This window comes from Hemibagrus wyckioides, linkage group LG18 (assembly GCF_019097595.1).
Source record: "Hemibagrus wyckioides isolate EC202008001 linkage group LG18, SWU_Hwy_1.0, whole genome shotgun sequence".
NCBI classification, from domain to species: domain Eukaryota; kingdom Metazoa; phylum Chordata; class Actinopteri; order Siluriformes; family Bagridae; genus Hemibagrus; species Hemibagrus wyckioides.
The window spans coordinates 19344388-19367260 of NC_080727.1; the positions used below are offsets into that span (position 1 = coordinate 19344388).

The 22873-nt window shown below is 39.0% G+C and overlaps 1 protein-coding gene across 2 annotated transcripts; it reads right to left on the reverse strand.

The window, feature by feature from the left end:
• Positions 1-40: 40 nt before the first annotated feature.
• apbb3 (amyloid beta (A4) precursor protein-binding, family B, member 3) lies at positions 41-22091 on the reverse strand. 2 transcript variants are annotated; one of them, XM_058416517.1, is made up of 12 exons: positions 21605-22091; positions 12095-12282; positions 11843-11916; positions 8909-8960; positions 7642-7788; positions 7318-7445; positions 4486-4600; positions 4192-4279; positions 3960-4043; positions 2420-2538; positions 1996-2175; positions 41-1856 (listed from the first exon to the last, which is right to left on the reverse strand). In XM_058416517.1, exons 1-12 carry the CDS (start codon positions 21651-21653, stop codon positions 1632-1634), a joined length of 1449 nt encoding a protein of 482 aa, XP_058272500.1. In that variant the 5' UTR covers positions 21654-22091; the 3' UTR covers positions 41-1631. The 2 variants fall into 2 exon arrangements, with proteins under 2 accessions (XP_058272500.1, XP_058272501.1); XM_058416518.1 differs by having other exon boundaries at positions 2420-2535; positions 21605-22087.
• Positions 22092-22873: the final 782 nt, after the last annotated feature.

Sequence of the window (22873 nt, forward strand, 5' to 3'; positions counted from 1 at the left end):
TTATACATGGATCACATCAGAAGAAACCAAGAGAGATTCAAGCAGTTTTATTGTCCCATTCCAAACCACAAGTGGAATCAGTTTCAATACATAATGCAACAATACTATCAACTTAATATAAATAACAATAAAAAAAAAAAGAGAAAAACTCATTTTACATGACATCCTATTTCTGTGCTAACAAACTGCAAATATATACAAAGAAGATTTCTTTACAGAGAAGAGTATAAAGAGCAGAAAATAAGAACGGTGCTACATGAATAGTATTATGACCGTGTCTCTGACAAATGCTCGTTTCGGTGAACAAAGGCTATGCTGAAAGTGTTGTCCATTCCTACCCATGATTCCACTGGTGTCTTGAGGAAACCTGAGTTTGTTGGCGTTAATATACATGCTTAAGGGAAAGGAGCGGTTGCATATCGCTGTTGCAGCGTCATAGGACTTTCTCATAGTGCCATTCCAGTGGCCAATCGACATGCGCTGAAACATGTTTCGAAAGCTTATTGTTCTACATTCAGTTTTTTGTGACGGTGAAAATAAGATCAAAACTTCTTTAGTCAGTGTTTTTGGTGTTATATTAGGGTTAGGGTTTTATCATAGATGCACTTTGTGGGGTTTTTTGGTATCAGCCACGATACTCGAATTTTGGCCAAACTCTTTTTTTTTTCTCAATATAAATGTGCCTGTAGCAAAGCCTTTCATTCCCAAGCATGTGCAAATGCATGCAACTGTGCCACCAAGCTTTAGGGATCACAGAACATAGCCAATTATGTATTCCTTGGCTTTTGGGATTTACGAAGTCTCTCCCTTCCTCCATCTCAGTTTTGAAAACCGATTTTAATCCTGGTGTAATTCTAATTTGAACAGAGTACATGAAATGTGTGCTCACGGCTGAAGTATATCCAGATATGCTCTCTCTCCGATTGGTCGGACTTACTCCTTTAGTCCTCTGAGTGTCAGAACATTTACATTTATTTTTTTATTTTTTTATTAAACCAGGATGAAGGTTAATAGGTGAAAGTGAACTTCTCTTCTATTTGAACACAAGTGACCTAAATAGAACATGTCTAACCTCTAAACACTTGTCATACCAGAATTAGGTCACTATCCTATACATCGATACGTATCAAGAAAAAGTCACATGCTGAGACACATTATTGCACATTATCCTGAATTTCCCAGGAGAAGGACCTAGAACATTTTGACGCTGGGATACATTTCTACATTCTCCGCATCTCCAGTTTCCGGTTCACCTACACTGACCTACTGTAACATCAGACATAATAGATTAGGGTTTGTCAAGGTGATCTCTGTCCTAATTTATTAATAGGACAACTCTTATATCGCTATATCTATATTTGCTCCTCAGTACAAGAGTGGAATGTGAGAGCACAGCACCTCAGGATTCTCATTTAACAGTTGTTAACCTGCTGTAGTCAGATATGTATAAGCACTAAAGGTCCTTGCAGTGTAGGTGGCTTTCCTTTGCCATGTTTTTTTTAAGGTTGTCTGGGGAATTATAAGTATTTTATTTGCTCTTGCTCGCTCTCTTTCCTCATTCTTTACATCCTTCAACCTGCCCCCACCCAAACCCATCACTTCCTCCCCCTGCCCTCTCCGGATCTCTGTTGCTATGGTGCAGGAACCACAGGAGGTTTATTTCGGAATGTCTCGAAAAATGCCAGCATGCCTTTCTTTATGCTAGACGAAGCCATTTTGGGTTGCATGTATCCTTGCTGGCATGGAGGAAAGCTGGAGCCATCCATGGAGTTGGCGCGTTTGACTTTGGAGCCAGCTCGCCACATTTTTGATCTCAAAGGTGGTGTCTGGGCGACCAAACACTTCTGGTACTGGACCTGGGTACCAAACATAATGGATGCTAGACTTGAGTACGCCGAATAGCATGAGTATAGATGCACATTACTTTACTCTAAAAGTTAAAGTGGTTAAATTGTAGTAAAGATATGTATCTGGGTTACATTCAGTACCACTTACCATGCATGCTGCCTGGACTGCCTCGGACACGATCCCAGCATCAGGTTCACACCAGAACACGTGACACTCAAAGCGCTGAGTGCCGGCATCTACTATCACTGCAAAAGTATGTGTGTCATGACCGACACCGAGGAAGGTCAGATAGCGTACCTGGCATTCCCAAAAAGGGTCTTCACCATCCTAAAGTAAAACAACAAACAGAAAAATTAAATCATCATTTAAGAGTCATTATTAATACTGCATGAATGATATCTCTGAGAAGCCGTGTCCTTATTAATCCTATCCTAATTCTATTCTATATGTATATGTTCTTGTGAAATGATTGTGATGTAGAAAACTTCCACTAGCTGAGGAGACTAAAAGAGAGATTTTTAGTCAGAAAATCCTTATCTATGGATCGATGTTGACACTTATCCTTCCGTACCTCTCCCTTCCACAGCGACAGCACTCTGTCTGACACGTGAATGACAATCCGCTCCCATTCGTCTCTGTCTCTGGAGTACATGATGCTCTCAATAGCCCTGTTCAGCACTTCCATCCCTGCTAGGACCCAGCACACAACATTAGCCTTACAACCTCCAAAAAACAAACAAACAAAACAATTTCTGGACCCAAGGTTGAGTTTAAAAGCTGCTTTTTTGTTCGCAGCTTTGCAAAAAATTCACCTACAGCAGATGTGACCAGAATTAAAAGAAACCTATAAAATTTTGGACACAAGTATTAGGGCATTATGAACAAGTAGACTTTGCTCCTCTTTTCAGCTTTATAACATTCCCTGAAAATGCAGTAAACTATAGTGTTAAATGTTTCAGAGGCATGAATGTGGATGAGTCTGCTTCCTCTCAAGGTTTTTTCCACATATCATCTCATCACAGTCACTTCAGGCTTGCTCATTAGGGATAAATAAATATTAAGTTAAATATATGTCTAATATTAAACCTTGAAATTTTTGCTCTATATTTTTATATTCTGTAAAGCTGCATTGAGACAATGTCCATTGTTAAAAGCCCTATACAAATTGAATAGAATAGAATGGAATTGAATTGGTATGTGTCCCTTTTCATTTGAGGTATGAATTGGCAAAAGCTAAATTGCAAGTCTAAAAAAAAAATAAGTAATAAGGAAAATGGCTTAAAAACACTGCAGACAATGTTGAAACATCACTGATCATCAGGTCACATAAAGTATTAGTGACCTTCCAGTAATAATGACCAACGAAACATGGCAGATTAAATGCACTAGCACTTCTGGAACGATTAGGAAGGCCAATGACATTGTGCCATGTTTTCTCTATACAGAATCGCTGCTTAGAGGTACACCATTAGCGGTTACAGAGCTGCCCCTCTCTCCAGGGAGCCATGATAGATAAATCTTCTTAACAGTATTTGATGAAAGCCTTCTTGTTCTCTCTGAGAGCGGTCATGACACACTAACCCTGGGACAAACAAAGCTGTGTGCATTGTCCTTGTGCTGCAGCATCACTTTTCCTTCTGCTGTGTCCTTTCAGTTTTGTAATTTTACCTCATAATATTTAGAAGGTCTTATATATAAATATCGTCAGCCCTGGGCTGTAAATTTGCAGCAGCTGACTAGAAATGTCTTTTCACGCCACGGTCATGATCTAATCTGCTCTGAACTGTTTATTTTCTTTAAGCTGTGACAGATCTTTATATATTCTTATTCTCAGTATAAGCATACCCAACACTATGTATCGTTTTAGCACCCTTAGATTTCAGATTCATACTGTAATGACTCTAATCTGACTATATGGTGTCACCCAGAAGAATAAGAATAATTCCCTTTTGAGTTTTAAAGTTTCTTCACTGAGTTTTGCACATGATCGAAGTTTCTGCAATGCTGCTTGAGACAGTACCTATTGTTGAAGCACGGTCGAAATAAAATTTAAGTGAATTGAGTTAAAATCTGATCACAGTAATGGTATTTTACTAAAACGCACCACTCACCCATTGCTCTGGAGACGGGCAGGTTTCCGATATACTCAACGTCAAATCTTTGAACCCTCTGTCTCACAGCATCTAAGAAGTTGACTTAAAAAAAAACCCCACATAAAACATGAATGCTATGTATGCATATAAAAGATGCTCTGGTTAAAATAAATCAGATAAGTCAAAGATCACTGATTGAATGAATTATTTAAACGGATATATAATATAAATCTGAGGCAGGGTTTTGTACCATGGTGAGGCAAATCCTCGGGAGAAATGCTCTCCATTGTAAGTGACCGTGGCACGGATGGTGGCATTGATGCCTTCTCTGCCATGATCTGCAAACACGAACAAATAATTACTCACTCTAACGACAATGTCATAATGGATAAATATAATGAATTATAATCACTTTACCTCCCATAATGTATTACTAAGTTCTCTCTAAAAACGTTTTATTTTGAACCCTGTATTGGCTGCATGTTCCTCGAATGAAAGATCAAATCCCACACACACTGATCTTGACGTAGAAGCAAGCTCTTACCTTGGAGCACATCTCATGCAGGGCAGAGGCTATAGTCTTAGCTGGTGCGCTGCAGCGGAACACGTGGCACTTCAACATGCACGTGTCCTTATCGCTGGCCACAAAGGCAAAGTCCCTACAGCAGGATGACAGAACAGGGCAGAATCGCGTTACTCCAAACACACAGAACTACCAGCAAACCCGTTCCTGAGCATTTATACGATCCAGCAGTGATCTTAAGAAATCTTCACATTCATGACAAATATAAAACTCTATTCTCTAAGAGTAGATTTTAAAGGCAAAGGCTTCCACTTGTTCACTACAAAATTACAAACAGTCATTAAAAAGACAAACAATCACAAATATGTTTATTATGAATAAACTTAAATGGATCCCAGGTAGATTTGGTGCAATTTATTTGGTGGATAAGAAAACTAGGCAACTGAAATGTGGGTTGTTATTAAACCATAAAAATTAATGAAGTTTCAGCATTTATTAAGATGGGCTTGTGCACCAAGTCTACTTTGGCACCATTATCGTAAATTACAAAGGTTAGTAGGTTCAGAAAAACAGAGGAGAGGAGAGGAGAGAGATGGATAGACATACAGAGAGAAAAGAGAAGAGAAAAGAAAAGAGCAACGAGAAGATAGAGAGAGGAGATGAGAAAACAGAAAGATAGATACATAGAAAGAGAGAAGAGAAAAGAGAAGAGCAGACAGAAAAGAAATACAGGAGAGAAGACAGTTCTTTTCACTCCATGAATTATAGTGCTATAACACTGACTCACTGATGAATTCCCTTCCTTTAAACCATTTATTTCCTTAAAACTTATTTTTTTCTGATGTTCAAGACAGTTAAACATTTGGAAAGACTGTATAATCTCTTGCTGATGTTCAACAGCTCAGGGCTCAGCCTTTGACTGTGTTACTAAAGCAAAGAGAAGAACCATTCAGGTATCCAGTAACTGCCTGTTTTTATGAATATTGCCTTGATGCTGTGCAGGGTATAGTCTCTACCTTACAGGCAATATATAAAACAGGAGTGTAAAACAGGATACGCCAGACTCAGATGATCGATAAGTATGGCATACATTTTTCATAAGACCTGCATCTACTTAATGGTAGCATGTAACCTGCATTTCCGCTTACGTCTAGCATGCTGAATATGCAGACTGATGTTTAAAATATGAAGTGAGGTCACTGTGATTTGGAAAATCAGTTCAGCTATGTTCGAGAAGAAGATCCTACAGATAAATCATGCTAGACATTTGATATGCCGTGTGCTGTGTCATGTCTATGGTTAGAGAAGTGCCATTGCTTTCTTCCACTCTTGCTGTGCCTGACATGATGTGAAGGCTTGCAAATATGACTCATCTCTACCACACTGTATTATGCAATCTACCACTTTTCCATGTTATGTGTGTGTAAGCCAATAATCATATATACATACGTGTGTATATATATATAGGCAAATGCCAACTAGCCGCGATTTCTTAAAAAATGTTTTTTTGCCTTCTGAGAGCGAATCTTTTTTTAGAAGAAAAACAACACATATGTATACAGTACAGCTACTCCACACCCACACAGATATTTCTGACCTTGACCCTCTTATGCAACAAGGGTTATCAGAAGGACGCAATTAGCAACAAGCTATTCCTCATCCGTTCCTCTAAAACCACAAACTGGGGCCCTGTATTAAAACTGGTTCAATTAATTTACACATCAGCTTGTCCTGTGTTTTGCTCTGTAGGGATTTCATCAGTGGTTTGTAATTAAATCTGCATGGATTTGTCAGGATTAATGATGGCAGTGTCCCAGTAGGCCTGGCCCATAATGAATTATATCTGCAAAATATTACAGGCTGGAACTGTTATTGATTTATCGGGACAGGGTCATTTGTAGCCCCCCCACGCACACACACACACCCTGAAAATTCCCAGTTACATGCATTAGTTGGTTGAATGGAGCATAAAGAGTTTCTATATTTTTAGGTAATGGAAAGGACAAGAAAAGACCACTTCATGCATTAGGAAGGAAGCAACGCCACCATTCTGTAATTCATCTATCCTACTTGGAACATGAACAAGCAAACAGATTAGAGATGAGAGAAGGCAGGAAATGAAAGAAGTATAGAATTAAAAAGGACATGAAATACATAATGCTTCCAAGATACGTGAAATGCAAGATGTCAATCCCACAAATGACATGTTTATATGATCTGGTTAAGGAAAGAAAAAAAGGTGCAGTGATTACCTGTCTCTGTATTCACGAGTGCCGATTTAAAAAAAAAAGAAAAGAAAGAATTGTTAAGGGATGCTAAAAGAAAAATTACCGCAATTGTTTTAATTTGTAAACACCTTACTTATCATGAACAATTATATGGATAGTGGGCACTCATGAACTGCTAATAATCACAGAAAGTACAACACATTTTTTCCGGGCAGAGGAAAAATAAGAGCAGGTTAAGTCCAGATGATAAATATAAATCAGACTACGGGGCTTGGTTTTTCCCGGAAGCCCTGCTGAGTGTAACCAGAAATAGCAGGACTTAAATTAACTCCACATGAGCACCTGATCGTATCATCAGCAAGTCTATAGAGCTAGCCTGACCACAGCCATGGAGACATATCAAATAAAAGCATGTCTCGGATAAGGAACCTCATTTTGCTACTGAAATATAAAATCACATTGTATATGCACTGGGTTATATAGGCAGGTCCATTTCAAAGGTGAGGGTCGATTGCATTGACAGTGACGCAAATTCTTGGAAGGAGAATAAAAGGGGAAAAAAAGAAAAGGGTGAGTTAGTGGCACAAAGTGGCAAAAAAAGGCAAAAAAAAAATCCATTACTGACCTGCCATTGTTGCAGCCTACCCCCCACACTCGAATGCTGATGATGGGTTGGCAGTGGATTAGACTGCGGTCTATGGGGTCCAGGAGGCTTAATGTGTCTTTTTTGAGCACCATCATCATGTCCTGACCCTTATCAAACACAGACACACACACACACACACACATCCAGGAACAATATACCTTAAACACATGACTAAAGTCTTGTCCCAACGCCTTTAACACTAAGCTCTCATGACCTTCCTAATAAAAAGGTATAATAAATATCAAGTGCTTATTAAGATCTCTTACATGCTTAACCTTTACATGCTCACAATGCCATACTCACCTCTCCCCAGGCTCCCACAGCATCGCGGCCCTCAGCCTTGCTGTGAGAGAGCTGCTGGATGCAGTTATTGACTGCCAGGCTGCTCTTCCCTGGAGCCAGGTCCTCTTCTGGGATCTCCACCCATCCCAGTGAGCGTACCGCAAAACACTGGGACACACATGCACCTCTTAAAACACCATGCAGTCTACTGCCAAAAGTATGTGGACACCTGATGTCTGGGGTGCAGTCAGTGGTCCAGTTCATCCCAAAGGTGTTCAGTGGGGTTGAATCAAAGTTGTGCAGGAGTTCTTCCAATCAAACCTTAACACACCATGCCTTCATTAAGTTTGCTTTGTGCACAGGGGCATCGTCACGCTAGAACTGTTAGTTCCAGTGAAGGAAAAAGACCTTCTATACAACTATGCACCTTCTATTTTGTGGTAAAACTAGACTGTTGGGTGTGATGGTCATGTTGGGTGTCCACATATATTTGGCTTTATAGATGTAAGAAGATCTAAAGATCTTAATATTCTTGTCATAGACTTTGTCACCTACAAAAAACGGACAGTTGAAAGCAAATGCTTGGACCCCTGTGATGAAAAAAGAAACATGTTCATAGTTATTAGCTGTGCTATCTGGGTGGGAGGGGCATACTCATTTTCCCCTGTCAATTATAATTTGTAGACAGAAGCCTTGGATAGCTGCCTTGTAGCAGATTAAGAAGATGGCTGGCTTTACATTTCTCAAAGTGTTCTTCCTCCATTTCTAGGTAACATATGGCTGGTGACCAAAATGGTGCAAATCGTAAGGCAAAAAATAAAAGAAAAATAGCTTGAAATGATATTGTGCAATATTCTTGACATCCTCTTGAAGGCACTGAAGAAGACTGTGAAACAGAGAAGGGGTATCCAAATATTTGCACCCAACTGTATAAACTCAACTAAACCTTTGTTGCCTTGATGCATGGATTTTTTTCTCACAAAAAATGCACCAATACATGAGATATAAGCATTTACTGAACCTATTTGTGTTTGTCTTTGCAGTGACCTCCATCCTCTTACACACACTTTATGGAACAATGACCTCAGTAGTGCTACTCTTATCTTTATAAAGGTCAGTACACATTTACACACCTTTCACACACATCAATACCATCTCCAGTGAGGAAACAAAAGCTGATCTGGCCTGTGCCCTTAATCTCACCTTCTTACTGTCTGTCTTATGAAAAATGCTTTTCATCTCAGGATTTCATTAACAGTCATTTAAATGTTTAGCATTGGAATGGTACCTTGGAGTCTGGGTCCATGTTCGCACAGAAGTATTCTTCCTGCCAGGACACTCTAATGGAGAGGGAGAACAGCATTAGGCTTTAATGTACTACAATGTGATATCTATCTCATAAATCCGATGTTCTTTTTTATCCATAAAAAAATGGGATGGGGGTCATGTAGCATGTATTGATTATGAGAGCCTTAATCAGCTGACTGTCAAGTATCTTCATCCAATGTTTCTATTCCTTCTGCCTTCAAGCCGTTAGCAAACACTCAGTAAACTAGATCTTAGAAGAGCTAATAATACATCTGAATCTGGAAGACAAATGAATAGAAGCAGGACATTGGGGAACTATGGACATTTGAAAATGTTGTTTTGGTCAACGCCCCTTCCGTGTTTTAGGAGTTTATTAAGAAGAACTGAAATGAGGGTAAGAAGCCTTTATTATCACCACACATAATTACAGCATAGTGGAATTCTTATGTTCCCAGCTGAGCAAGTTGGGGTCAGAATGCAGGGGTAGATACGATACAGAACCCCTGGAGCAGGAAGGGTTGCTCAATTGCCCAATTGCTCTTGCTCAATTTCCCAACAGTGGAGTTTGGTGGTGCTGGGGCTTGAACCCTCATCCTCCTGTCAACAACCCAGAGCCTTAATCACTTGATCCACCACTGCCCTAAATTAATGATATCGTCAGAGATACACTGAGTAAATACATATATTATCCAAAAATAATCCACATGCTTATCAGTTGCACAACCAGAAGTGAATTATTTTCAGCATAAATTGCAAAAAACGTTTTATTCCACTTATACCACTGTGATTTGCTAAACACTGGACAAAACACTGATAATTATGAACACACAAAGTTGTGTAAGTTGATTATTGTTATATTTTATTGTTAGCTTCTATTGTCATTTCTTACAGTTTGATACAGTAGTTATAAACAGATCTCTCTCTTAAAGAGTGTTGCTTTTTCAAAAAGTATTAGCCCTAGATGATTATTAGCCCCTGGGAATGAGCTGTTACTAATAGAACGATATTTCCGTTTTATTCTAGGTTCACACACTGATTTTATCTTTGTCGCCAGTCACTGTACTTTAAGGTCACCAGTAGGCGTCCCTGCTACTGGTTGCCATGTGTTGTGAATTCACCGAAGCAGACCAGGGGACTGGGAAGTAGATGCAGATCAGCAGGAATGTTTTATTGGAGAGCAGAACACGCTGTGGTAGTACTGTACTCACCAAGTCCAGTGAAAAGGAACAGGCGTTACAATTTTAAAGGCCTCGAGTGGGCAGGCCTTGAAAGTGTGATAATACAAAAGCCTAGAGGTGATAAAACCCCCCCAGGGGGATAACTCCCTGGTATGATAATGCAAAAGCCTAGAGGTGATACTCTTAAACAAAGCGTCTGACTTGATCACCATTGGTGGAGCGAGCTGGGATATGCAAATAATTATTCAAAAAAAAATTATGTTACAGTAGATTCTAGAGTGACCTCAAAATATGTTTTCCTACACATACCAATAACATTTATCAGTAGGTGGAGTAACTAGCATTCTAAATCAATATTTTTTGGTCGCTTTGTCGCTATGAGTCCCCGTATTAATGGTGTAAATGCAATTAAAAGAAGTGCGTAATGCAATCTTATCATTTATTTTACAGACAGAAAGTGCTACAGTCTGAGCTGCTGGTATAGAAATAAACGCACACCTTTTTTAAATTTGAGATAACAACTGCACTGTGGTATAATGGAAAATAATTAGTTTTGAAAGGTGGAATAATTTATTCTATATAATGAACCCTAATGACCTAATAAACGTGTTCCATTTGGAGCCATTAGCAAAACAGATGATTGTTTTTTATTCTCTCTCTCTCTGTCACACACACACACACACACACGCACACACAGACTGTCAGCCTAAAATAAGATTCTTGTTCTGGTGCTATTACTAGCCGTTTGAGCAGACATCTGCTGACTGGAGCACCAGGTGTTTTCTCTCCTTTCTCTTGGGCAAACAAGTGGGCTTCACTGTCACTCCCTTCATTACGGCATAGTAGTGAAACACATAATGTAAACACAAACACCGGACAATATAAAGGGCAATTACACAATGTGTTCCAGAGTGCATGTTGCAAAGAAACAGTAATCTAACATTAATGGTGTAACTATATGGCATATTTCATCATACTATTCGATACATATGTCTGCACATTGCACAATGCATTCAATACAGGGGATAATAAAGAATAATAAATAATAAAGTTTGTCAAAAATACTGTGTGTATTCCACATTGTGTAATCTATTCAAGCCAATTCTATATTCTCTAGAAATGAGCTTAATTTTTTAATCAGGTTCAGTATGGATTAAAGAAATCAGAATTCAGAATTAACACCAGAGTTGATACATCAAGTGGGTATAGTTTACATTTATAAACCCTTTATTAACTCTTATTCAGAGTGACTTACATTTATCACAATTATACAAGTGAGCAGTTGAGAATTATGCCTTTGAGAGTGAGAGAAATTCCGGAAATTGAACCTTTGGGATCATTAGTTGTTTTTTTAAGATGAAGTTTAGGTTGATTTCGTGCTGACACTTGGCAACCCTGTACACCACCAAAATCCTGGTCTGGGGGCATATGTTTAATCTTAATTTTCTATAAACCTAACACACATCATTTGTTTTGTTATACACTGTGAAGAAACTGAATGGATCGCACAAACACTGTTTCATTATTATATTTATTTTTTGTTCTAATCAATTTAAAATCGGAAATCTAGGGCACGTATTTAGTGCAGAAGCTGTATCAAAAAATGTGTCGCATCAAAACACAGCTGTATCGATGTATCATGTCGATCTAGTGTGTATTGCGACAACTTGTTATTATATTATACATGTCCTGTGTGTACAGTGGCTTTGCTAATAATGTAGAAACTGAGAACGTACTCATCACTGAGGGAATGCATGGGGCTTTCTGTTATCCTCCCTCTAGACTCACACCTCCCATCTGCTCCCGCATTCTGCCAGAAAAGACGGGGGAATCATCAGCTTAACACAATCGCATAATTGGAAATGTGCACATGTGTATTTGCTGGAGGAGTCTATGGAGTTGGATGTGTAATCGATCTTGTCTTTACGTACACAGAATTTTGCGCATGGTGTGGATTGTAACAGTGTGACCTCAGAAATAACACTGACCTTGAGCTGGTTAGCTGGGAGTCCGTTGCTGATGCTCGGTTCGTCCTCTGTGCTGTATGAAGGGTGCTGCCACTGTGTGGTGCCTGAAGGCACGTGCCAGTAGTAGGTACCTGTGCTGTCCCGTATAGTACGCCATCCTGGAGGGAGGTCTGAGTCCAGCGTCAGGCTCTGATCATTCCAGATGTCATCTGTGACCAAAGGCACAATATACATTGGTGTATTAACCCTTCATGGCACTCTGCACTCTCTGGATTTTTTATAATAATGCCTAATCATTGAGTAACATTTTTCATTGGTGGTTAAGGTGCAGGGTCACTGATCAGATGGTCAGGGTTCAAGCCTCTGAACTGCCAAGCTGGGCCCCTGAGCAAAGCCCTTAACCCTACCTGCTCCAGGGTGTCACACGATGGCTGACCATGTGCTGACCCAAACTTCCTAATAAGCTATATGGTTGTCGATTGGAAGATTGGAGCCCAAGTTAGGGTTCTGACACCAACTTCCAAACCTGGGATGTGCGAATAAGAAATTTCACTGTGCTGTAATGTATATGTGATAAAAATAAAGACTGCTGCTACTAATGTCAACCCATAAAATTCTCCAAACTCTTGTTGGGCTGCACTTCATTTAAATCACTTTATATGTTCATTTGCTTAATGTACACAATATACAATTTAATAATTCAGGAGCAGCAGGTAGAGTTGCTGCCTCACAACTCCATTGTCCCTGGTTCGATCCCGAGCTCGGATTACCGTCTATGCTGAGCTTTGCATTATTCGCATGATGACTGAGCAAAATGTTCTTGGGGTTCTTTGGTTTCTTCCCACCTCCCAAGAGCAAAGGTGTGAATATGTTTGTGAACAGCATACCATCCAGGGGGTATTCAAGTGACATCCAGATTTCCTACAAAAGTTCAAACCATGATTATGACCCTGACCAGGATAAACTGCTTACTGAAGATATGTATAAATAATTAATGTTGTTGCTTTTTTTCCCCTCTCAGTAGGTTTTAAGCACAGTTGACTCAAGATTACTGGTCTTAGTTGTTATGTAGTTGTTATATATATATATATATATATATATATATATATATATATATATATATATATATATATATATATATATATATATATATATATATAGTTGTTGTTATTCATTCATTTTTTGTTCAGTTAATGTGTGAAAGTTGTACATAACTCGTCTATAATATTTTAAACATGTCAAAGATCAAATCTGCCCATATACCTGCACATCTGACTGGGAGAATGCTTCAGCAAGATGCGTGAAGTGTGAGGTAAAGTTTGTGTGTGTGTGTTAATAAATGAGGATGAAAAGTGGGTTAGGTGTGACATAATGAGAGAGAGAGAGAGAGAGAGAGAGAGAGAGAGAGCGAGCGAGAGAGACATAATTCCTGCCAAAGTTTTGTTTGGATGAAGAAGGCAGCAGGACTGTAGATAATCCAGCAACGCTCTAAAAATGTATGAGAACCAAGAGTGTGCATCAAATCCTGACAAACCTTGACATTGTGCTATAGCCCTGAGATTTCCCTGTATTCATGACAGATAGCTGTTTTGTGAAATCTGAAAATCCCACAAATCAATTTGGTGCACCAGGCGGCTAATGTGCGCACAAAAACAAGACTATCAGGTGAGGGAGAAAAGAGGTTTCCTGATTTAGTACAAAAATGTATATGTATACCCATAATGGACCGTGGATATTTTTAAAGAATAAAACACCACAGAAAAAGGATCAATGCTGAGGTAGTGTGAAGAAACCTCACTCAGTAGAGTAGAGTAACTAAGTAGAGTTTTTGTTACTTCAAAGTGGATTCATCTTCTTCTTTCAGCTTTTTTTTCCTTCAGGGGTCGCCAAAGCGAATCATCTAACTCCACCGATCCCTATCTTCTGCATCCTCAACATTTACACCCACTAGCTTCATATCCTCATTTATTACATCCATATACCTCCTCTTTGCCTCCTGCCTGGCAGCTCCATGTCCAACATTCTCCTACCAATATACTCACTCTCCCTCCTCTGAACATGTTCAAACCATCTTAATCTGGCCTCCCTAACTTTGTCCCCCAAACGTCCAACATGAGCTGTCTCTCTGATGTACTTGTTCCTAATCCTGTCCAACCTTCTCACTCCCAAAGAGAACCTCGACATCTTCAGCTCTGCTATGTCCAGCTCTGACTCCTGTCTTTTCCTCAGTGACACTGTCTCTAAACCATACAACATGGCCGGTCTCACCACTGTCTTGTACTCACAAACTGGATTATATTTGATAAAGTCATTACACTCATTACACTCACTTAGGTTGCGTTTCAGCTTGAGTCATGATCCATTCTGTGTTCTAGGGTTAGTTATTATATAGCTTGTTTTGTTAATCTTGTTTGACTTTTTTCTTTTTGCTTGCTTGTTATAAAATAAAAAGGCCGCACTTGCATCTGGCTTCACGACTGCCGGACAAGAACAAACACACAGCATATGTTTTATTCATTTGCTCAACATTTAATTCAGCTTATCATGTTACTGAGAAATCCCAGGGAGTTTCTTATTGTCTGCAGAAAAAGAAACATTCAACATAGCCAGATTAGAAAAGATATCCTTGTTGTTGCTTTGAAATTTTAAAGCATCGAGCATGCCGCAGCAAAGCATAGCAAAGTAATGACAAAATCCATAAAGCTCTCCTGCTCCAGGTTTAACCTGAAATAATGCCAGCGAAGTCACAAGCATCGACTCTTAATTCTCCAGGCAGATTTAATCCCATGTTTATGTATCAAATGCTTTGCTCTTGAGGAAACTGGGGGAAGAAAATTAAAGGAAGGAACAAGCACAATACACAATAACACAACTTCCCATTCATGTGTTTACAATCGTGCTGCTCAGTTTGAAATCTTCACTCTCACACATCATTAGCGAGAGAGCCCTACAGCAGTTTATTTGGATTTTTGCTGAGCATATAGCACCCTTGCACATTATCGGTTCAAAGCTAGCATGCTCTTTTAATTATTGCTAAAGTATTCAAACTCATTGGCGGCTTAAATCAAAATACGACATCCATCTTCTTCCAGCTCTCTTTCAGTCTGGGATAAATCCGACTATAATTACAGTTATGTGTTCCTTAGATTTTACATTTTTGTTCTTGAATTCACAAAAAATATTTACACAATACAGATATTCAATTATTTCTTATACACAGCAACATACTGAGGTCTTCAGATGTATAATTCAAGACGTGTCCAAAGAGGCTGTATTAATTCTCAGAGAGAGAATGTTAAATAAAGTGAAGACAGTCGAAAGGAATCGTTGTAAATTATGCATGATCCCCTGGATAGAAACAACCTCCATTTTGTGATCAGGTCTATATCAGTAACAGTTTGTGTAAAAAGAGAACGTTTTGATATCAGTTTCTTGTTACGTTCTTACAGTGATCCTGAGGAGCCATCGGTATTAGCAATTTAAGTGTAGAATTCACCCATACACTCACTTTATCGTCCAATTTATTAGGAACATTCCTACACCTGCTCATTTGTGCAAGTATCCAATCAGAGCAATGTATAAAGGTGATTTTTACAGCGAATCCAGAGGGAGCTAGAAATATATAGAATGATTATGTCATGCATGAATGGGTGTGTGAATGTGTGCATGGACGGTGGCCTGCAATGGAATGGAAAACAGTGTTCATCTCAACCCAAGGTCCAGCGTGACCATAATAAAGCAGCTGAATGCATAAATGATTTGAATTTACACTGCACATTCCTTGCATTACAAAGGGAATAGGGATATTTTTTACAACCATAGATATCATAGTTCATCAGTGCCAGATGATTGCTCTAACCTTTGTCCAAAATTTACATGTATTTATTCAAATGAGGCTAATCAAATACATATTAATATTCATACTTAAAACATTCGAAACACTAATCTCTGGATGATGTTAGAACTAAAATAATACTTGCAAAAGAAGGCTTTTACTGATGGAATATCTTTTATTTATTGTTAAGAGATCACGGTGACAGTGTTTTTCATTGACCAGGCTTGAATTACTTTTAGAAGGAGGACAAACTTGTACAATGTTCTACAGTGTGCGAAGTACTGCTTTGACCATTTAGGCTCTCATATCATGCAGTTATTCCATCCAGTTATTTTATTTTAAGTTTGGGCAAGAGTAAGGATTTGAGCGAGTTCGACGAAGGGCCAAATTGTGATGGCTAGACGACTGGATCAGAGCATCTCCAAAACTGCAGCTCTTGAGGGGTGTTCCTGTTCTGCAGTGGTCAGTATCTATCAAAAGTGGTCCAAGGAAGGAACAGTGGTGAACCGGTGACAGGGTCATGGGCGGTTAAAGCTCACTGATGCATGTGGGGAGTGAAGTCTGGCCCATGTGATTCGATCCAACAGACGAGCTACTGTTGCTCAAATTGCTGAAGGAGTTAATGCTGGTTCTGATAGAAAGGTGTTAGAACACAGTGCATGATGGATCAGGGCTCTTTTGGCAGCAAAAGGGTGACCAACACCTGGTGCCTGGTCAGTGTATCTTAAAATAAACATTTCTCCTTAAAGGCCTGCAAGTGAGCCAAAGAAAAGAGTTCACCCTGTTGCTGGAAGATCACAATTTGAAATGACAATGGCACAGTGATCTGTGGTAGAGAAGAAAGCAAAATTGATTTCTACTCTCTCTCTCTCTCTCTCTCTCTCTCTCCTGTCAATCACAGCAAAACTAACCAATTGTGGGCATCATTGAGCTTGTGTATCCAGAAGAAGGCAGATACCCCTTTCCTCCGAGTGTGTTACATATAAATTAACATATAAGGACAGTCTCTAATTGCATAGAAAACTCGTATCAATTATATGATTTGTTTGCTTCATGCTCAATTGATCAGCAACAAATCATATAATTGATACAAGTTTTCTATGCAATTTTATATACAAAGCATATTATGCAGTATTCACTGCCTTATTTTAATGTCAAAATAGTCATGCCTTGGCATCCAAAACAAGTCGGTAAATTAAGAAAACTAAGACTAGCTTTTTAATTAAGACAAAAGTAATCAGACCAGAGAAAAGGAGAAAGATTTAGTGTCGTATCCTCAGTGTGTGGTTTCCAATGTTTTAAAATCCTTGAGCTGCATTTTGGGAAGATTTAGAGCATGCAGCATGTAGGTAGTGCTCTTTTAACGTTTAGTAGTCATTCTATCATTTTGAACACTTTGCCTTTTATGGAGTTTTGTGGGCGTCAGTAAATCTGCTGAACATGTTTAGCAGTTGATGGTAATAAATGCTGACTAGCATTCGCTTTCCGTATAAAGAACATCAGTAAAAATCTAATGGGAATTTTAGTTTGATTCGGCGTATAAACATTTACAAACAACTTCTCTGGTATATCACTGGTTCAGACAGTAAAATCTCTCTTCTTTTTATTTTCCCCTCAGCACTCATTGCAAGTGCATGTCAAAAGTACACAATAAATATTACATGTGTAGCGCTGACAAGCTCACAGATAGGTGAACGGTGAACATGTGAAATACAAAAAGGTAATACTGAACGCTGAGCAGTGGAGCACGTAAGAGATTAAATAAAACATAGATAAGACAGATGAGGCTAGTGCCATAGTGCATAGAGGGGTCTTAAAATAATGCTTAAACTATCAGCAAAAAGAACACACTCACTTACATTTCAGCTCATTATCTAAGGTTCTAGCTGCCAAACTACTAAATATATATATTTTTTCCCTTTCAGAAGGAACTTTATAATATATTTGGAGGCAAAAACACAATATGCTTGCATACAGTACAGTTCAAATACTTGCATCCTTCATTTTAACTTCTAGTACAGTATAAAGACAGCTGTGTTATTATGAATTTTCTAATTTAACTGATCTAAAAAGGGCTTGAGGAAGCTGAAAGTGAAATGTGGAAGTATCCTGCAAGGTAAAAACAGCAGCCTTACAGAACCTTCTTCGTTATTTTCCTGCAGTATGCAAATGTTTGCACTCAACCACAATAGCTAGCACTTTCTAGAAAACTAAAATGCACTAATGTACATTTTACGATTAAATTGTTTTAGCTAAACAATCATATATATATATATATATAGAGAGAGAGAGAGAGAGAGAGAGAGAGAGAGAGAGAGAGATTTATAGATTTCTGTGTTTTCTTACAGGTTTTGCGGTGAGTGTCTGTGCTGAAACTTTGAGCAAGTAGTAAAATAACAAGATAACTGTCAGTGGCATAGGAAACCAGTCCTACACACACACACACACCCCTAAGGGCATTTAGTCTAGCCAATCCTCCTACAAACGTACTAAAGCAGAACTTAAAATCTTCTCAGAGCACACCTAAGCATAGACATAATTCTAGTTTGTTACCTAGAGGCCACTAAGATAGGAAAATGTCATATATATACTTCCCTTTTAGCTCAATCTTTATCGCCCTAAGAAAACGACAAAATCTTCCAAATAGGTCAAGGTCTTCCCAAACATGACAGAAGTGATGGTAAGGGGTCGAGCAGCTACATGCAACAGTAGTGTTACGTATTAAGGTGTTAGAAAATTATGATGTCATGTCAAGCTCTAAATAGATAGCAATGGGAGAAAAAAAATGAAAAGCACAAGACGGAGGTTCAATAACAGAATGAGATGAGATGAGATGAGATGAAATGAGAGCTTTTCAATTACTTGATGCGAATAAGTGTGTCTGGAGGAGAGAGTAAACCCTGTGGCAGTCACAGAGACACAGCAGATTAGAGGGATTAAGGATCCCTGCTTTTAGTTAGCTAAGAAAGAACCAACGTTCATTATATGTAAGAACATATAGGTACGAGCGGCACAGAAAGCTCTGAAGGCGACTCCAGTGCAAGCACCATTTAGTGGATGCCTTCTTCCTGAAAAGCTCTCTGAGGAGGTGCCATCCTAGGTCACTATCTAATTGTCTCTCCCTCAGTGCCTGTAATGGAAGTTATTTTTAGGAGCTTTACTTTGCTAAGATGGAGACTACTGGGGTGTTTTGACATGATGGTACAACGGTATACTGTAAAAAATTTAATTATAAGCAAATATAATTGAAAGCACAAGCTTGTAGAGAGAGAAGGACAAAGATACATCAGAATGCCTTTGAACGCACAATGCAAAATACTATATATGTTTTCTAAATGTTTACATTTCTAACTGTTTCTAAAGTAGATTAGGAATTTGAAAAGGATGTTCTTTAGCCTAAAAAATTGTGATTGCACTTTAGGGCTTGTTTTTTTTGCCAAAAACTACTTGAAATGGTAAGACTCTAAGCACAGGATCCTCTATTTAAAGATATACTGACTTTATATAATAACTGTACTCTCGTTCGACTCATGCTTAGTGAATGAAAGAGAACTGCAGCCGAATGCATGTTTGTGATGATGTCACACAATGTGCCTCGGCCCAAATCTGCAGAAAATCTGCTGTCATTTTTGAACAAAGAAAAAGCATGTCCTACATATATTGAAAAGTTTGCATGATTTTGCCTTGATTTCTACGATGGCGTAATTGACATTATCCTATATCCACAGAGCCAGTTTGAATAAGCATGATGACTTCACACATCTGTCACTGACTTGACTTCTTCTCATTATCACTCTAACCTCCAAGGGTGGAAAGTACTCGAGTAACTGTACACTGTTGCTATACTTAAGTATAAACTGTAGGATATTTCTACTTTACTTGAGTGTTACTGAAAATGAATGAGGGTATTCTTAACTAATTACATTTCCCAGAAAACAAAAATTGTTACTCATGTTTTTATTAAGACCATCAGAGTACTCTTGAAGGTCTTTTCTTCTTTTATCTAGCCAGCGACCGTACACTACACGTTCATCAGCATAGCAAAAATGTCAAGATTCATGACAATTTGTCATATGCTACTGAACCTAGTTCTGTCTAAAACTGTCCATGTCCATTTGTAGATGGATATTCAGTTCCACAGGAAAAGCCACAGTACTGCAGTGTGGAACTGAAGCCCTACCTCAGTCAACTGTTTCAATATGCTTAAGTAAGCAAAGGCTCACATTAAATGAGGTGTGTCCTTTACCTCCCTAGAAGGCAGGGACTCTATCTAATATGAAACAGCATGCTGAGTAAGTTTTACTAATTTGCTATTGACTATATTTCAACGTTAGCCTGTTTTCTTTGCTAATACCAGTTTAGAATAGCATCTATTCTAGTTGCTAACATTACTGACTACCAAATCTAATGGCAAATAATGGCTAATTACATGGCCAACGAACTGCATAAAATTTTTTGAAAAGTTAGTTTTCATATAAGAACATGACCTTAAATTAAGTCTGTCAGTTAAACATGTTTACTTTACACCTTTTAATACACACATATATTTAAAAGTAGCAACATTTTGACAATTTTGCCTTGATACTTCCACTTCAATGTAAGTTTTCCGGACATTATCTATATCTATATCTATATCTATATCTATGCGTTCACTTAAGTATTAAGTCTGCTTACTTTTTCCACCCTTGGTAACATCCCTCCTGACCATCAATAAAGGATGCTACTTATGTGGAAAATCTTTTCAAACACTCATTAAAAACATCACTGTTTTTGAAAAATAATGCACGGGGACCGTAGTGGACAGAAAGAATGAGAAATCGAGAGAGAGAGAGAGAGAGAGAGAGAGAGAGGTGTAAGTTACAGTCCTGACACACAGTCTCATCAGCATCACTTTACATGATGTCACCAAACAGTTTCAACATTAATAGAATCTTTAAAACGTTTTTATTTCAGCACAAATTTCACTGTATGCACAACAGTCAACTCCTCCAAGGGTTTTTGCTTAGCAGTGCAAATCATCCATGGTGCAACAGTTACCTAGACAACCCACCTACAATGTGGCAACCAAATGCTTATGTCCCCAGGTCTTAAAGCACACCCTTGAATGAATCTCTTGACATTTGGCATTGTTTGGTATATATGTGTGTGATCATGCAAGAAAAAGAGACAGTATTGGGGTGAGATGAGGGGGCATCTCTGAGATCTAATGCACACCCACATCCAGGAGTGCTGTGTGTAGAGTCAGGAAATTGCATTAAGCTGACAACTGCCTCTATGCGCAGCAATGGACTAGTGTAGTATCCTGCAATACAGACAAAGTGACTGCTGCATCCATCTCCTGATTACTGCTACTGCTTGGTACATTTCTGCTTGTTGTCCCATGAGGGCATTACACAGATACGGAGCGGTGATCAAGCCAACATGATTAGCGCTCTGAGAACTCTCATGTCCTGTATGTATGCGTGTTTGCACTTCATGCAGAGTTACAAAAACATCACCAGTTACTAAAATATCCAAGTTTGTGAAACTTGCCAGAAATTACTGGTTGCATGTGAGTCAGAGTAATAATGCATCTGTGTTTAGTGCAAAGGGAATCACACACCTGCAGAGAAGAACGACCCAAACACCTTTCTCATGTTCTAGGATGAGAAAGAATAGAGAAGGAAAAGGGAAAAGATAAGGAGTCATGCGCTCACCTTCATAATTGACTATGATGATGGCGAGCATGTAGTCCTTTCCCAGCATGGTGAGGTATATGTTCTCTGAGGTCCCCTGAGGTTAGCTGAGACACATTCCAGACCAAAATGTCCCGTTCATCTGCACATACTTACACGCAGGCCAGGGACACAGTCGCATGCCAAGCAGATTACAGGACTCCTTTTCTTCTCTCCCTTTTTCTCTCTTCGCTTTTCCCTTAGTCTGTATTACACATTTTTCTCCACCACCTACACTGGCTCAGTAACAGCAGTCAAAACCACACCAGCTTTGTCTTACTGACTGACTGACTGACTCACTGACTCCTCCTTCTCTCCCTACTCTGCTCTCTCTCTCTCTCTCTGCCACTCTTTCTTTCTGTTTGAGATTAAAGTGGGGCTGTTGGTGAGATCCTGAGGTGCTGCTACCCCTCCTCTCTTTCCCCTGTTCCCCTGTCGTGATTGCGTTCATTAAAGCCTGCAGCAACAACACCCCCCCTTTTCCCAATCTCTCTCTCTCTCTCTCTCGCTCGCTCTCTCTCTCTCTCTCTCTCTCTCTTCCACCTCTTATTCCAGTCTCCATGGTGGTCATGGTGATGCCTTAAGGATGGCTGAGCATCAGAGCATCAGTCAGAAAAGAAAAACTCACTAGAAAGGCTCCCTGTGAATGAGGCACAAATGGAAAAAAATAAGACTCTAAATTTGAAATCAGTAACCCTAGAGCAAATTATTAACTGCACTATACTGTATCTGCCTTCTTGTAGTCTATGAGGAAGAAGAAGTAATTGGGATTGAACTTTCCATTTGAGGTCATTAATCTCCCCTGTTATGGGGATTAATGGCTTCATATCTGACCCACACACAGAGGCACAGAGGCAGAGAGTAACCTCCATCTGTCAAATCATGCACTGTGGGAATTGACCTCTTTTCTTCACTTTAAACCCTGATCCTTAGTACCAGTGATAAAAAAAAATGCCCAAATTGAACATGGGACACAAGGTGAATGCAAATGGTTATGTGGAACGTCCATAACACAAGGGTGTGGTCGTATGGGAGACACATTCTGACCTCTAATCTCAGATCTTTGCTGTGTTTTGGTCAAAGCATCTATGAAGCCAGCGCAGTAATGGCACCATCGATTTTTGCACTAATGAATAAATCAGATATTATGCAAATGCAATTTTGTTCTGTACATCACTAGGTGGTGTCATTTCGGTTCCAACTCCATGTCCAAGAACTTGGATATGACTGTGGAACAGCAGTAATAAATAT